Source organism: Cupressus sempervirens, chromosome 8 (assembly GCF_028749045.1).
Source record: "Cupressus sempervirens isolate cs-2001-9-10 chromosome 8, ASM2874904v1, whole genome shotgun sequence".
NCBI classification, from domain to species: Eukaryota; Viridiplantae; Streptophyta; class Pinopsida; order Cupressales; family Cupressaceae; genus Cupressus; species Cupressus sempervirens.
The window spans coordinates 215,798,736-215,817,542 of NC_143125.1; the positions used below are offsets into that span (position 1 = coordinate 215,798,736).

At 36.9% G+C, this 18,807-nt stretch overlaps 1 protein-coding gene across 4 annotated transcripts in view; it reads right to left on the minus strand.

Annotated features, from left to right (window-relative positions):
* The window catches only part of MAP1D (methionine aminopeptidase 1D), a 294,689-nt gene that overhangs the window by 40,344 nt on the left and 235,538 nt on the right, over positions 1–18,807 (minus strand). For all 4 annotated transcript variants that reach the window (XM_089797260.1, XM_089797259.1, XM_089797261.1 and 1 more), the window contains one exon: positions 5,450–5,547. In XM_089797260.1, the coding sequence (XP_089653386.1) occupies positions 5,450–5,547 (98 nt within the window). The remainder of the gene's footprint in view (positions 1–5,449; positions 5,548–18,807) is intronic.

Genomic DNA, 18,807 nt, shown 5'->3' on the forward strand with positions numbered 1-18,807 from the left:
TGATTGAAGGGTTATGTTTTCAGGTAAGAGTTACATTAAATCTTGTTGGACATATTGATACTGGTAGTCTACGTATTTTCGAGTACTGGTAGGTGTGGTTGAGAGCAAGGCAAATTTCATGATGAGAATGGACGGCATCATTATGGAGCTCACACAACATTCGCAAGTCTACGTTTGAGTTGGACAACTATGGAGGAACCATCATTATACAAAATTGGGCTTGCGGTTTTTGATATTGGCCACGTGAATGACTTGTCTATAACTGTGGGTCAATGTTAGCTGCATATTGGAGACGACATCTTGTTTGGATTGTTGTTGAGGACGAAAGTATAGCTGCGAAAAAGGAATTGTGCATTTGAGAATTTGGTTGCGAGTGGTATTGGGAATTCTAGGAGCTGTTTGAACCAAATATTGATGCATTACATTTTAGATTGCTCTCCAACATTTTGTTTTAGATACCTGCGATTTGCTATGGAGGTGTCAACCACATATGGATATTTGTAGGGACAACAGTTTCACAACATTCAATTCAGGTTCCCTTTGCTATTCAGAGTTGTATTGAGATTTTATGCATGGTTGTTCATTTACTCAATTTAATAAATTGGCAAGCGATAATCGGATAGTTAATATTTCTGCAATCTATTTCTTGATAGGTTATATAATTCAAATAAAAGACAAGAAATAGATGTATGATCTGAAAAATACAGAAAATTCTTGATAAAACTTCTAGAAATTACAAAGACAATAGGTTGTGCATCAATAACCAAATTGGGAGCCAATAGGGGTTTTTATAGAGGTGTCACTATCCAAAATCTCCCTAGTCCTAATGGTGCAGGTTGTAATGCACAAAGACTAGCTTATTCATTTTCTCCACAGACAACATGTTACGCCTCTTTGAGTGGATGTGCTCGAACATGCTCCAGTTGTGCTCACATCTAGAAGTGCTACTTGGCTAGCTCATTATGTGGATGGCAATTTGCTGAAGGTTTTTGGTTGAAGGCCCAAATATTTGCCACCATCTATCTAAATTTTGTAAAAAGAAAAGGAAAAAAGTATTAGTCTCATTTCAAAATTTGAACTTTAAAGTTAGAAACATAGAAACTAGATTGTATAAGGCTTAAGCTGCAATTTTTACCTGGCTGCAATTTTATACAACCTTTGCAAATTTGACTTGAGAAAATGGGCCCTATTGCATTATTATAGGCATCCATCTCAAGCAATATATTTGTCACATTATTGGCCATCTTCGATATCACAGTGTTTAGGCCACTAAGAACCTCCTCGTCTGCCTTGAAATCTTCACGAAAACAATATGCCGGATTGAGGTAATAGGTTGTTTTATGGATGGGTTTATGAAGTTGATTTCACCATCTCCTATCAATTATGTCCCAAATAGAGCCATACTTGTCCTCAACTCCTACATATTTGGCCTTAATAGCCTCCTTGGCCCTATCCATGCCCCCATATATGTAGCCCATAGCAGGCTTCTCCCCATCAGCAACTCGTAAGAGGGCTACAAGGGTCTCAGTGATCTACAAAACAATTAAACAGAAAAACATTTTAGTGTGATGAAACTATGCAAAGTCACACAATGAAAATAAAACAAAAATAAGTATGAGATAATTTATAAAATTTGAAGACTTAAACTTTTAAAATCCAAATTACCTCCACAATCTCCTTACATGGCTCCCAAAAACCTTCATGATAAATGCATTTTGTTGCATCTATCCTTGCATGGGTGGTGGGAAAGGAGGAGGAATTCCATTTTCGACCAACAAACATGGTCTAGCTAACCTTGAACTCAACAAGGATTTTAGTGTGATAAAATTAGAAGCAAGTCTTGTGATACCAGGACGAGCCAACTCCTTTACCTTCATGTATTCACTCATAATGTTGAGAACCAAGGCATGATTATAGATGAACTTGCAAAGATTTTTGGCATTAGCAACACATGATTTCGCCCATTCAAGCTTGCCAATATCCTCTAATATGAGCTCGAGGTAATGGGCCGCACATGGAGTCGAAAAGATTCTTGGGTGTCTCTCGGTCAAAAGTTTTCCTGCAACAATTTTAAATTAGTTAGTAAACAATTAAAAATTTAGATATGTTAAACTTTTTTTTTTTTCAAAATGTAATGAAAAACTAAAATAAAATTTTTAGAACTTGGAAGTTAAAATTTTACCCGTAGCAACACAATTAGCTACATTATCAATCACCACTTGGACAACATTGTCTTCACCCACCTCCCTTATGACCTCCTCAATAGCCTCACATAATTTTCACATAGTGGATCCTAAAAGTGAGAATTAAACAAAATAATTATCATTGAATAGTCAATAAATTAAAAATAGTTATTCAATCATACATTAAATTTTAGACTTCGAGAAGTAGAGGATGATGAATTACCTCCACTAGAAACAAGAAAACTGAAAAGAGTCTTATTCCTCCTATCTATCCATCCATCCGTCATAATGGTACACCCCCTTTGGCTCCAAATCTTGCTATGGTCCTCCAACTCAAGTTTCATCTCCTCAACCATTTTTAGTAAGAAGGGGCCACTCAACTCATCTTCAATGGGGGCTTTAAACCCCGCACCACAGATGGAAACCGCATCAATCATCCCCTACCAATAAGGGTGTGAACATTATATTTATAAAAACATTTTAATTAGCATATTTCAACATCAAGTTAAAATTTCAAAATTGAATTTTAAAAGTTGAATTTAAAACTTAAAATGTAAAACAATCAAATATAAATGAAGTTGAATTACCTAGCTACTATAGATGGAATGTTGCAAAAATACCAAAACTTGCAAATTGCTCTTCTTCCAGCTTCATGGATCTCCCTATTCCAGACGAAGCTCTCAAGTGAGGGTTGTGCACCAGGAGTGGAACATGGCACAAAAAAATTGTCCAACCTAGATTTCCTAACTCTAGGACCAAAGGCAATGCCAATAATACTAGCAGGGGCAACGACAACAATAGTGCAAGGAATAGATGTAGAACAAGTACAGCTAGTAGAAGCACTAGGGCAATAGGGGGGAAGGGAAGTACCTTCTCCAACACAACCTAGTGAACCTAGGGGTGTAAAACTAGATACAAAAGCAGTTCCAAATGAGCGTGGAAGGGAATTGGAACCAATCTAAGCTAACTCTGCTAATTGTTTTTCTTTTAATTGTTTTTCTTGTTCATATTTTTCTAAGGCAACATGACAAAAATGTTTAGCCTCAGGAGTTGCAACTTTACAAGGCTCAGCATCATGACCACGTATGCTAGCAATATGGCATTTCAATCTATTTATGCCCCCACTAATAACGACCTTTACAAAATAGGCATTTTGTTTGAGTTCTACCTCTACCCGAAAATTCAATGGTGTACGTCCAATGTCAAGGTTGTTGCAATAAGACATTTTAGACCAAATATTACCATTTAAGCATTGTATTTTATGAAGAAAACAAAACCCATAAACGTACAAAAAAAATTCATCCAAAAAACCCATAAGCATAGAGAAAAAAATCATCAAAATCCAAAAATCAACTCTTACCTCTTTGAAATGAGTTGGGAAGTGTTGAGAAGAACACCTATAAACTCCTTGATGGTCTAATTGCAAGCATATAGTTGCTCCAATGTCACAAATGCAAGCTTTTCTCCTCTTTCTTTTAGCTGGTTGTAAAACAATTGCACTCTATTTCTCTTCTTCCTCTTTCTCTCTTTCTTTTTCTCACAATAGAGTGTTATGAAAACCCTTTTAGGGTCTTGAGGATAAAAAAATAACCAAATTTCTTTTTTGAAAAAACAAGCAATTTTTAATGTTCACTTTGCCGGACGTTGACTGTCACGGCCAGGTCAAGCAAGCCGTGACCCGTGAGTCACACGAATTAGGCGAGTCACCCTACCTAACCCGACGAGCCCAAGTCAAAGGTCCTTTTGACCCGACAAGCCCTCCCTAGCTCGCTAACTCGGGAGACTTGCCCGACTTGCGGCGAGTCTCATTACTCTGATAAAAACATTATATTCTAGCTTAAGAGAAAACTAACAGTTATCTGCAACTAACAAAAGAACAAAAACATTCTATTCTAGAAACAGAAAACTAAATATTAGAAACATTTTAATATTTACAAAAGATTACAATAGATAACCACTAGATACTAAACAAAGATGATAGAAACTATCTATTATCATAATAATTATCCATATTATTTTGCAGCATATGCATTTGGAATTTATACTCATTCATTATCAGTCATTTTCCATTGTAATTAGGCATCAAATAAAACATTTTTTTATCAGCAGTTCGATTTATATGCATAGAATTATGGAATTACAAATAGTGTCTCAAAATAGATAAAAAGGAACATTACACATCTCATGTAGGATCCTGGTCATACTTAGCCTTAGGTGCTAATACACTCAGATACCAAGTGTCAAAGACTTGTTCATTATGTTCAGGAAAACGTATTTTCTAAGCCCCTCATGAGTGGTAGACACAGTGAATGACTCACTCTCCAGCTCACTAGTACAGGGAACGTTCCTCTACGAAGGCCGATCATGGATATCCCACTTTTAACCATCTGTACCAACATCACTGGAATAATTTATGGAGTCATTATTAACTAGTAAAAAGACATCATCATATCTGCTCTCTCTAAGTTCATCATCTGGTGTATCAATGACCTCAACTATTTCATCAATCACACTAGTGTCATCAACTTTGTTAGAAAGCTATAATGTGTAATCAAGGTTGCTTTTTTGCTTTTCTCTTCATCCACAAATTCTTCAACAATAACTGCATGCATGTCTAAAAAGTCTTCCTGAAACTGTGTCACCTAGTTCTTCTGTATCAAGGTACTATCTCCTTCTGAATATTTGCTGTGAACCTCTCTCCTTTTTCATTTTTCTCATTTTTCCTTGCAAAAAAAGATATTTTTTCATTTTCTTTTCTTTCCTTTTAAAGATAACCCTTAACTGCCCAGGAAGCTCACGCAATTCCTCAAACAATTTTTTTTAACTCTTGGTTTGTCTTCAATTAAAGTGTTGCAATTGTTGTCATCTCTCTCTGAAATTTTGATAACTTTGCTCGAATCCTATTAGCTCTGCTAGAATTTTGACTTCAAAAGTCTCCATCTTTCTCCTTGGACCTTTCAAGATTCTTATACCACTGTGAGATCCCTTTTTATTTGCACTTCTAACACCCACTCAATTGGTATTTTGTCAAACAATCATCATGCATTCACTAATGAAGACATTAAACTTTTTGCTCATAAAAACCTAGTTTGCTGATGGTTTGGTTTTTCTGATTACAATAGTTTTGAGATTTCATTTGAAAGTGATGCCCAGAATAATAATTTTGATTTTAACCATATAAATAATGATTCTATGGGTACTTGAATATAGATGAATAGAAAGAGACTATATCTTACTAAGCAAACTTATATTTTTAACACACTTACGAAAATGTAGTATCACTGGATCAGAATGGAAAACCTTGCCAACACCATGACCAACAAAGTCTCTCACCACACCGTAGTGAAATTTATCTGCATAATCACTAAATCAATTGTATATAATTAGGAACTTTTTGTCAAAAAATAACAGACACCTCTTGCCTTTGCTTTGATATATAAAACTTTATCCAAGGAAACATCTGAGATAGAACATTTAGCAAAAGAGTTAATGTAAACAAAAAAAATAAAGTATGGCCACTAAGTATTAGAATAGCTACAAAGAAGAATAAGAAGAATGGAGCAAAAAGAGCACTTGAGGTTACAGACAGACTAAAATATAAGGCAAAAAAGGATAATTGAAAATATTTATGCATATGATAAGAGTCTGCTGTTGATTGCCTTCTGCTTACAATATGCAGGCAATACTTGTTGGCATTCTTCTTAATCTATTTAGGGGGGATGAAAACATTTAGAAAGGACTATAGTTATGCAAATTAATTAAATGCTTTCGAAAAGATGTAGACTATTTACTTCTCAGACCAATTATCAGATTGGTCTTTCTAGGATTTCATAGAAAGACATGTTCCACATAATTCTGGCATTTAGTAGACATAATTCTGGCAAGAAGAGAAGAATTTTGAGGATAGGAAGCCAGAAAAGAAGAGGGAATAGGCCCTAAGGAAGCAAGGGATCTGTTGGACAGATAGAAGAGGGTAGTTACAGAGCACATGCCTAAACCATTGCCACCTGTCAGAGAGAATAGCCATAATATTGACATCATACCTGGCATCACAACAAAATGATAAAATTCCTAAACAAATGCAGGAGTTGTTAGATAAGGGCTTGATAAGGAAGAGCTTCAGTCTATATGTTCTCCCTCCAGTATTGGATCCCAAGAAGGAAGGAACATGGAGATTACGCACAAACTCTAGAGCCATTAATTGGATCAGCATTGGATATAGATTACCCATGCTGAGGATAGAGAATCTGTTGGGTTGTTCGCTGGTGTTAGATACTATTCAAAAGTTGGTCTCAAAAGTGGCTATTACCAAATAAGAATCAGGACAGGAGATGAGTGGAAGACTGCTTTTAAAACCAATGAAGGCCCATTTGAATGGAGAGTGATGCTCGTTGGTCTTTCAAATGCCTCTACCACATTCATGAGGCTCGTGAATGAAGTTTTGCAATCATTTATTGGCAAATTTATAGTAGTGTATCTAGATGATATGTTGGTGTTTAGCAAGCCTCAAGAACATCATTTGAGGCCTTGAGATCTGGTTTTGAAAATGTTGCATGATGAAAAACTAATGATAAACTTGGAGAAGTGTGTGTTCTTGCAGGAAAAGTTGATATATCTTGGTTCTGTGATTTCTCAAGGAAATCTTGGCATGGATTCTGATAAGGTGGAGGCAATACTCAATTGGCCACTCCCTAGAACCATTGGAAAGGTAAGAAGTTTTTATGGTCTTGTAAATTTCTGTAGGAAATTGATAAAGAACTTTAACCAAATCTGTGGTCCAATGCTGGAGACAAAGGTGCACAGAGATGCAAGTTTGCATGGACAAAGGAAGCCAACAAGTCTTTTGAGTTATGGAAGGGGGTATCTAGATTCTAAACAACCTGTTTTAACTCTCTCTGAATTTGACAAAAGTACAATGCATCTAACATGGCTGTAAGAGCTGAAATCAGTCAAGAAGGAAGAGCTATAGCATTCTTCAGTGAGAAACTCAATGAGGCAAAGAGGAAGTGCTACTCTTATGACTCGGAACTATATGCCCTAGTCTAAGCACTTAAGAAGTGGAGGCACTTTTTTCAGTGAAAAGAATTTGTTGTGTACACAGATAACCACACCCCAAGTTATCTAACAATCAAGACAAACTCACTCATAGGCACATGAGATAGGTGGAGTCCATTCAAGCCTATACATTCAAAATAAAACACAAGAAAAGACAAGCCAACAAGGCAGCAGATGCCCTATGCATGAGGTTCCTAACTATGCAAGAAGTGAAATTTCAAAGTGTTGGCATAGAATCACTAAACGGTATGTACGAAGGATATGAAGATTTCCCTGTGATCTACATGGTGATCTCTAAACTTTTTGCCTCATACAATTGTAGAATATTCAGAACAGTTGATTCAAGATGGTCTTTTGTTTAAGGGTAGCCAACTTTGCACACCCAAATGATCTATGAGAGACAATATTGTAAAAGAAAAACATTGTGGCAGCCCTAGTGGACACTTTGGTTTGGACAAGACATTAGAACAAGTTCTAAAGTTCTACTATCAGCCAAAGTACAATCAGATGTGAAGAGAATTGTTGAGTCATGCATGATACGTCAGAAAGCAAAGGCAGTCACAGCCGAGGTTAGCTTGTATCAACCTCTAACCATTCCATCTAGACCTTGGGAGAGTGTTAGTATGGATTTTGTTATGGTTTTCCGAGAAAACATAGGGGCTTTGATACTGTCTTTGTTGTTGCTGACAGGTTCAGTAAGATGGCAATTTCTTGCCATGTAAAAGCACCAATAATCCATCTTATATTGCAAATTTGTTTTTCAAGGAAATAGTAAGAATACATGGATTGCCTTTAGAATATTGTGTCTAACAGATAAGTTTGCAGAGCACTTTTGGAGAACCCTATGGAGAAAGATGAGAACCAATTTGTCTATCAGTTCTTACCGTCCCCAAACAGAGGTTGTAATCAAGTCACATCGAAACTTGTTATTGGATACCATATTCTCACAATTAGAGCATACATATAATGAATCGGTGAAAAGAACCACAACAAGAGCCCCTCTCAGGTAATTTATGAACTATATCCTACAGGGATATTGGAGTTGTAAAACTTACATAGTAATGGCCAAAATATTGCTCATGGAGAACAATTTACAAAAGGTATAAAAAGAGATCCATGATCAAGTGAGGGCTGTTTTGCAAAGATCTGCAAAAAAGTACAACGAGATCAGAGATAAGAAAAGAAGATGTTGGCACAACTGTCTAAAGTCTAAAGGACTCACCATAGAGATACTGGTGTAATCAGTTATGAATAAATTGTCATTGATGTCAAGGTAAACTTAGATGGTTGACAAGTGTGACCGGAAGAATAAGGACAAGCCAAGAAGTGGTAGAGAAAGGAGTAACCACACTTAGACGAAGTCATCCTAAGTATGAAGAATGATGTTAAGAATACAGGCAAGGTGGTGTGACCAATGGTCATGAAGAAAGGTTAAGCCATGACAGTAAGAGGAAGCTAATGGCAAGATACCTGTGATTAACACATCATGAAGCAGGTAGAATGAATTCGACACTGCATTTAATGGCAATCGTGTTGTCACATCGTGGATAGACTTTAAATTCTTTCCAGCTATTCAAGCCATCCAAGTCACAAAACTCCAATGACTTTCGTTTGTAAATGGTACACCTAACAAGAGTGACACAAGACAGAGGCAGGAATGCAAGCTAGACACAGGCTTGAGAGAATTCAATATTTGAATTGGTGGATGAGGGTGTCGAGCAGAGCATGCAAAGACTATATAAGAGAATGTTCTTTCAAAGAAAAAGATTAGAATGGATGTTGAATAGCAAAGTGGCTCAGAGCTGAGCTAAGTGTAATCTCAAGGAGAGAAGGGTGACATTTGAGAAGTCAAGAACAGAAAGTGAAAGATGATATGTTAAGGAGAAGCCAGTGAGCCAATGCAACACAAGTGAAAAAGTATGCAATAACTAGGAGAGCCAAGCACATAGATGACCATGTCTAAGTCGCAGATAGGTCTGAGGAGCAGCAAAGTGATCTATAACCAAGCTAAGTAAAGTAGTTATTCAACTCAGATCATTCCTTCTATTGTTTTCTAAAAACTACAATAGTAAATCCCATTGAGGGTGGACTTTAACAAGTTCGTTGTATCAAATACCCTAACAAGGTGGCACATTAGTTTGTGTTCAGAAGTGCTTTAACCAAGTTGCTCTTAATCGGACAAGACTCTCAAAGGTCTTGTCTAAGTCCCTTCACTAGGTGGAACTTAATAGAGTCCTTGTAATCTTCTAACAGAGATAAGCTCTTGACTGCACACACTTCAAGAGAGTGCAAACTTTGTGACGGTCGTCTCACACACCGTGGTTGTCACCGTAGTTGGGTTCCCACGAGATAAATGCTTGTGTTATGTGATACTATTTCTTTATTGTTTTCGCTTAAACCTGGCTGGTTAAGTTATAGCTATCATTAACCAGCAGACCGGTGGTAAAAGTTGGAGTTATAGAGGATATATTGATTCGGCCCACGCCTCCCCCCACCCCTTCAATATTCTGACCTCTAAGTGGACCAACAATTGGTATCAAAGCCTAGGACCTCTAAAAAAAGGAGCCTAACAACTTGAGGTAAAATATCAAGATGTTAAAAAGAGAAGCGCCAAATTTTTTCAAAGACAACTACAACTCATGGTGTAGAAAAATGATCTTGCATCTAAGAACTCTTGGTGATGCATACTAGAGTCATGCCGAGACCAAATATGTGGAACCTATTGCTCCACTTAGAGTAGACCAGATAAAGGACAAAGAGACTCACACAGCCACAACGGATGCCCTAGCCAACACTTTGTCTCATGTTGAATATAAAGATGTAGAGGAACTAGAGACGACATATGAGATATGGGAAAAGCTTAAGATTGTCTATGGCGGAGATAAGCACATTCAAAAGGGTAAACTTGATAGCCTAAGAGGAAAGTATGACACGACGAGAATCCAAGAAGGAGAAGACATTGAAACATTTGGCAAAAGGGTAAAGAATGTGATGCTAGTGATCAAAGTTGTTGGAGGCACACTACATTAAGATCATGTGGTAAGCAAGATATTGAGAACCTTGCTACCCAAGTATGTTGTATGGATCTCAGCCATTCAGAATTGAGGTCGATAGAGAAAATTGAGGTGTCTCTTGACCCTCTAATAGGAAAGTTTATTGCATTTGAATAGAGAAACTCTGACAATAGTCAACCAAAGGTTGAAATTGCATTCAAAGCTTCAGATGCTCTGGTTCCAACCTGGAGGGGAAAGGAGGAGGCAAGCACCTCCAAATGCAAAAAAGACCTGGAGACTCTCTAGCTGAAGAAGCAAAACAAGAAGAGAAAGAGGCACTGTTCACAAAAACATTGTCGAGAGGCAAAGGGAAGTATAAAGGTACACTTCCTTTCAAGTGTTTCAACTGCAAGAAGGTAGGACATAGCTGCCATATGTCCCGAAGTTGTTAGGATAGAAAAGAACAAACAATGGACAAGCTATAAAGGAAAAGAAAAGAAGCAATGTTACATCACTAATGGTGTCATTGATGAAGAGTCATCCAATTCAAATGATAATGATGATGATGATGAAATGGCATTCGTTGCTATAATAGAAGAAAAGATGGAAAGAGCCCTAGTATCAAGCACAAGCCACAACAAGAAGTAGATCATTGACAATGGTTGCTTGCACCACATGACTGGTGACACGAGCAAGTTTCATGAAGTGGAGCAATACAATGGAGGTATGGTGAGATTTGGCAACAACTCTCCAGAGCACAGTGGTAGGTAAGAGTAATGTATCCTTTAATGACTTCAATAGCTGTAAAAAAGTGTACCTAGTAAATCTTAAATATAACCTATTGAGTGTTGTTGAACTGATTAACAAGGGTTACAAGTTTCAGTTCTACAAAGGGTCTTGCAGAATCCTGGAAAAGATAAGTAAGCTACTAGGTATAGGAAAAAAAAGAAAAGGTAATATTTACTACCTTAATGTAATGTCTCCATCTTTTTAGCCTCGTAGTGGAGTTCTTAGCTTTTACATTCTCCAAAGGCTAAGTGGAGGAGTATGGAGAAATTGATTAAATTACTTTTTGATAGTCATTAAATAAATTACAATTAAAAGGTGACTTTATATTTAATCAAAAGTGACTAAAGTTAAATAAATAAATTAGAAGTATCTTATAGAATGAGCAATTAAATATCATTTTATTTCTTCTATAAGGAGGTCCATCTATTGGAGGAAAAGAATAAATTGGGAGGGCGGCCTCCTTGTCGATCATCAAATGTGTTGCCATCTACTCTATAGGATAACTTGTGGAGCCAAGGGTTTCTACAATTATTACATTTATCATTGGGAATGAACACTCCCATTGATTTGCATGACTAAAGTGGTGAAATATCTTCCAAAGAGTTGCAACTATTGAAGAAGACAAATCCGTCTTTTCATTGTGCCAAATTTGTGGCCTAGGGTCAGATTTGTTGAGTAAGTTTGATAGAATAAATCAGATATTTCTACAGTAGAGATTTGCTACAGTACCAATTTGCTACAATATCACTGCTACAGTAACACTGCTATAATGACGCTGCTACAATGTTGTCGCTACAGTGATTTGCTATAGTGACACTGCTACAGTATCATCACTACAGTGATTTTCTACAATTATTTGCTACAGTGACTCGCTACAGTAAAATTTAATTTTTTGGAGCAATTCTAGGTTTCTATCTATTACATTTTGCATTGTTTGGGAGTAGATATTTAGGGCATTGGTAAGGTTTTTTAAATCTATTGTAGACTGATTTATATCACAATTTCATTTCAGGAGTTGTCAAAGGGAATATCATTTAAATCATAGCATGCATTGCCTTAAGTCTTATTGTTGAAGATCCATGATTTCTCATTTGTAAGCAATGTTTACATGTTGCAATAAAATACAAAAAAAAAAAAAAAATATCCGCATCACCATTGTTAGTCATTTAGAGTTTGTAAGCATATCTCTTTTAGTTTGGCATTTAGGAACAATCAACATTCACATCAGCGTTATATTCCTTGTGTCCAAAGTGTTTGACGAAATTTCAAACAACTAAATTATTAAGGAATTTGGTATTTGTTGAAGTTATATCTGATTGGGGTTATTACACTTAACACTTCAGTAAATACCTATTATGCAGCTAGATATGACAATAGTTCATTATTGCATAGGAGTGTATATCATTTAAATTTTGAGAATATTGTCAATGTAGAGAGAAAGAAATATATAAGAGGCTTGCCTCAAATAAATAAACCTAACAATGTAATGTGTAAAGATTGTCAACTAGGAAAGTTGGTTAGTTCTAGTTTTTCTCACAAGTTTTTACTTCTAAACAAATTTTAGAGCTACTACATAATAATTTGCGCTGTCCAATGAGGACTAACAATGTATCTAGTGACAAATATTTTAGGTTGTTCATTGATTATTTTTATACAATAATGTGGACTGATTACTTGAAGAAAAAGTCAAAGACTTTTCATATGTTCAAAACCTAAAGAGAAAAGGTGGAGAGAGAGACAGGTAAGGCGTTGAAGTGCCTAAGATTAGACCGGGGAGGTGTGTTCACCTCACAAGAATTTGAGAGCTACTTCCAAGAACATGGGATCAGGAGGCAAATGTTAGCTCCTAGGACACGACAATAGAATGGTGTGGTACCAAGAAGAAACCGAGCAATCATAAATTGTGCCAACACGTTGATGATTCAAAACAATGCAAATCTACTAGAGAGAAGTTGTGAGCACAAGTGTATACACCTTAAATAGGGTACAAGTGTAGAAGGGTACAAAAAAAGATGCCCTACAAACTATGGTTTGGGCACTCACCATCGGTGAGCTACTTCAAAGTATTTGGAAGAATTTGCTCTATCAAAAGTGATGAATATCAAGGGAACTTTAAGCCACAAAGTGATGAAGGTATCTACTGGGGATTCTCTACAAAGAGTAAGGTATACCAGTGTTTAAACATCTAGACAAACAAAATTGTGCAATCTGCCAATGTGAAGGCAAATGAGTTCTTTGACAAGAACGAAGAAGAAAACAAGAAAGAGCCAGACAATTACAAACAGTTTGTATACAATCCACTGACTCAAGTAATGATAGAGGTGCCACTAGAGGCAGCATAAGAACACGTGCCTACACAGGAAGAAGTAGCTCAGTTTGAAGAACCAAGGGCGGAAGCCCCTAAACGAGAACCAATGCTAGTCAATTATATGAGAAGAAACTACTCAGCTGAATAAATCATTGGAGACAAAGACGTTGGAGTGATGATAACAAGGAAGGCGAGAGAGACAGCCTGTGTGCTCTCCAACATAGAGCCCAAAGTTACAAGGGAAGCTCTAAAGGATGAAGACTGGAGAAAGCTAGTGAAGGAAGAGATTGGGCAAATATTGAAAAATGATCCATAGACCTTGGTGACTCGACCAAAAGAAAAGAATGTCATTGGCACAAAATGGGTGTTCAAAATAAAGATGAATGAAGATGGAGAAGTAGTCAAGAATAAGACCAAACCCTTCTACAAGGGATATGCAAAATAACAAGGCCTAGATTATGGAGAGACCTTCGCACCAGTGGCCAAACTTTAAGGACTCAAGATACTCCTAACCTTTGTGGCATACAAGAACTTCAAGGTATACCAAATGGATGTGAAATCAATATTTCTGAATGGAGCTCTAGGGGAAGAAGTGTACATTGAACAACCAAAAGGGTTTGACAATAAAGAAGAAAAGAGCCAAGTGTGCAAGCTAAAGAAAGCATTGTATGGACTAACTAGGCTCTCGGAGCCTAGTATGAGAAGTTGAACTCATTTTTAATACAAATTGGCTTTGCAAGGACTAGCGACATGGTAACATCTACCTAGAAAAGGAAACAAGAGCTGGTTTGTTGATTCCAAAAATATTCATGGATAATATCATCTTTGGAGGAGATGATAAGATTAGTGCTGAATTTCCTAAAGCAATGAGGAGCAAACTTGAAATGTCCATGATTGGTGAGATCAAGTTCTTCATTGGACTTCAAGTGTCCCAATTGAAGGGAGAAATCTTCACAGGGCAAAAAATGTATGTGAAGGAGATTCAACATTTCGTATGGACAAAGCTAAGCCGGTAGGCATCCAATGGTCATTGATTCTAAATTGTCAAAGGAGGATGAGAGCCCTAAAGTAAATCAAACTCTTTACGGATTGATGATCGATAAGTTGTAGTATGTGGTGCACAATAGACTAGGCATTGCACAAGTTGTTAGGATAGTGGCTAGATTCTCAGCCAATCCAAATGAATTACACATGGTTGTTGTGTAAAGGATCTTTAGATATCTAAAGGGTACAGAAGAAAATGGCTTATGGCATCCTCACAAAGGAAACTTTGAGTTGGATGTCTTCACAGATGTTGACTGGGAAGAGAACATAGATGACAGAAAGAGCATGACTAGCGGTGTATTCTTTCATGCAAAAGATAGGCCGAATGGGCCAACAAGAAGCAAAACTGCATATCACAGTCAACTAAAGAAGCAAAATATGTAGTTGCAGCAGTGAATTGCACACAATTTGTTTGGATCAAGAAACTGCTAGAAGGTATTCACAAAACGATGGATGAAACAATGGTTATCAATTGTGATAACAAAAGCACCATAAACATATCAAAGAACACAATCATGCGCTCCAAGATCAAGAAAAATCAATAAAGTAAAATTTCCTCTGAGAGAAAGTGCAAGAGACAGAGATAAGGTTGGAATATGTACTAATCAAAGAGCACTTACTTCACATATTCACAAAATCTCTTTAGAAGGATACCTTTGAGTATCTAAGAAAAAAGTTAGGGATATTACCCCTATCAAGCCTGAAGTAGACAAATAGGGGCAGGCATCAATCTATGATGTGCAGACAAATAATCACAAGTGTGGATTGATGAACAACGAGGACTACTACACAAGGGGAGCAGTCACAAAGAAATGATGCATACCTTTGGCATTGTTGTCGAAGGGGAAGAAGAGAAGAGAACAAAACAAGGGAGAAGAGAACAAAAGAAGAAAGAACAAGGGAAGTGAACCAAAAAGAAAGGGGGAGAAGTCAAGCAAAACCAAGTAAACCCACAAAGATGACTAAGAACGGTCAAAGGATGTCGAAGCATCATCTTAGGGGGAAATGTTAGACAAGAAGAAGAAAAAGGTAAAGTCAAGATATTATTTGGCAAAACATGAAGTAGCCATAAAGGATATGGTCAAAGTATGATTAAGTGTTATCATCAATGGCAAAGGGGGAGATTGTTGGCATAACTGTCAAAATTCCAAAGGACTAACAAGTGGAGATATTAATGTAATCAGTTATGATTATGTTGTCACTGATGTCAAGATAAAGTTAGATCATCGATTAGTATGATACTAGGACGGGTGAGGCATAATGAGCATGTATGTGCAACTCCAGTTCACAAATGTGGCCGAGGAATGAGAAGGAAAAGACAAGAAAGGGCGGAGAAAGGGGCAACAACACCTAGACGAAGTCATGCTAAGTATGAAGAATGATGTCAAGAATATAGGCAAGGTGGTCTAACAAATGGTAATGATCAAAGGTTAAGCCATGAGTGTAAGAGGAAGCTAATGGCAAGATACTCGTAACTAACAATAGGAAGCATTTAATGGTAATAGTGCTATCACATTGGTAAGAGGAAGCATTTAATGGTAATAGTGCTATCACATTGGTGACAAATGATAGAAGTGCAAGCCATCGAAGTCACAAAACTCCAGTGACTTCCGTTCGTACATGATACATCTAACAAGACTGACGCAAGACAAAGACAAAGTACAAGCTAGACATAGGCTTGAGAATTCAAGATTTGAATTCACGGATTAGGACTTCAAGAAGAGCATGCAAATACTATATAAGAGATCATTGTTTCAAAGAAAAAGGTTAGATTGCATGTTGAATAGAAAACATGCCACAAAGTTGAGCTAAGTGTAATCTCAAGGAGAGAAGGGTGATGATTGAGAAGTCAAGAATAGAGAGTGAAAGGTAATGTGTTAAAGAGGAGTCAATGAGCCAGTCCAACACAAGTGATGAAGCATGCAATGGCTAGGAGAGCCAAGTACATTAGTGATTGTGCCTAAGTTACAAAGCCAAGGGAGAGAAAAGCAAAGTTGTAGACACGTCCGGGGAGCACCAAAGTGATCTATAACCAAGCTAAGTAAAGTCACACTTGGATCATTCCTTTTGTTGTTTTCTAATCACTACAATAGGAAATCCATTGAGGGTGGACTTTAATAAGTTTGTTGTATCAAATCCCCTAACAGGGTGGCACATTAGTTTGTGTTCAGAAATCCTTTAACTAGATTGCTCATAAACGGGCAAGACTCTCACAGGTCTTATCTAAATCCCTTAACCAAGTGGCACTTAACAGTGTCCTTGTAGTCGGCTAACAGAGATAAGCTCTTGCCCAGGCGCACTTCAGACGAATACAAAATTTGTGAAGATCATCTCACACACTGTGGTTTTCACCCTAGTTGGGTATCCACAAAATGAATGCTTGTTTTATGTGATGTTATGTTTGTCTTTATTGTTTTTTATTAAACTTGAGCAGTTAAGTTAAGTTATCATTATCCAGTAGACTGGTGTGAAAAATGACCGGTTGTAAAAGCTGAAGTTATAGAGAATATATTGATTCACACCCTCCCACCCTCAATATATTCACCTGTGTGTGGACCAACAAAAGAGATGTCCAATTCCAAATAGGAGACCTAGTTTGGGCAAATCTGAAAGACATATTGCCTAAGGAAAAGCGTACAAAACTCAAGATTAGAAAACTATGTCCTTGTAGGATACTTCACAAGAATGAATTGAATGCATATAAACTTTAGTTGCCTTCTAACCTTGGTATTTCTCCTATTTTCAATGTTGCAGACGTAACATCCTACAAGGGAGATGTCAATGCACGTACTGATGTGGAGGTAAAAGAAGATGAACTCATCAAGGTTTCCACCTTAAGAACCCTTAAAACATGAAAATATTTTGGATCCACGAGTTGTCAAAAAAACAAGGAAGAATACCTAAAAGTACTTGTAAAAATGGCATGGACTTCTAGAGAAGGATGTTGTTTAGATGGACAAAACGGAGATCAAGGTGCATGGTTGAAGTTTGGAAGAGCTCATCTCAAGAGGACATGAGATCAAGTCACCCAAGGAGTATGGTGTAGGTGCACCCAATGATCATAATGAAGACCCATGGCATGCCATTGGGAAAGATGTAAACAGGTTAGATGAGTCATTATTGACAAAATGGCCAAAATTGCAATATAAGGCCATTGTCATACTTGGCATTAATAAGATAAAATGGTCAAATCTGGTCAAATGGTTAGTAAAATAGTAGGAAACTTGGAGTTTAGCGTTTTTGATGTTTTTGAGTCATTTCGAATAGATTTCGGTCAAGTCCTAGGAGATAGGAACCCAATTGACAAGAAATGCCAAAAGATGTAATGTTGTCACAAATGTTGCATGACAACATTTGGCACAAGTTGTCAACAATTAAAAAACAAGCACCAAACTTCCCCCAATGGTCAGATAGTTTGAGATTCGGTTGGATGGTATGTATTTGGCCTATATAAAGCCGATCTACTCGGTAGAAGACAGATTTTATAATTTGGGTGTTGAAGCAATAAAACATAACTGAATTTTCGTGCAAGTTACGTGTTTCTATGCATGTCACTTTGTAGTTCTAATTGGTTTGGTTGAATAAATCATTTGGTTGTATGGAGGCATGAACTAGGATCATCCCAAACTTGGTTTAAATGAATTTAGTTCAAAGTGAATGGAGACCCACTCAATTTTCTAGCAACAGGTCTGAAAACCTCGCCTTTCGAGGGGAAAACATTCCAGTCCTATTCGAGAATCTCAATGTGCTCAGCCAATTTGAGAGGGCAAATCTTTGAATAAACGAATGAGGGAAGTGGATATGTGGAGTTTGATGTTAAATTTGTGATTATAGGCTGTGGCAATACTGTTGAATCAAATTGCCATGATTGGATCCTAAGCCCAATGGGACCTTACTTTGGAATGTAAGCCTAATTAGGGCTAAATGACATAAAAGACCTAAGATAGGTTTACTTCATGTAATGATCCCTTCTACTGGGTTGGCTTAGAATGATCTCGCATAGAATATGTAAATTCTCTAGAAGTCAAATCTTAATATAATTAAGCATGTTTAAGCCAAATTGTAAGTATCATTACTATATTCTCTTAGTAATTCCAGATTATTTCAATCATTTACTAATAGTATTTGCTATTATATTGGACTCCTTGCAAAAGGATAGAACATAATCATACTATCAATATCAATATATGTTTAGAAGCAATTCGATTATTAAAGATTATTAAAGCTCTAAATTCTACAAAAAGATACATCTAGACAACGAAGATCCATTTTCAGCTTTAAAGAAACATGTGCTTTCCTTTAATCAAATTGGTAACACAATCCTTCTAGAAGATTTTAATGCTAGGACAACTAGTAATCAGGCTATTCAGCTGCGCAACAATCTAACAGAGGACAGTAATCCCTTGTGGCTAAAAGAAGATGATGACAATATCAG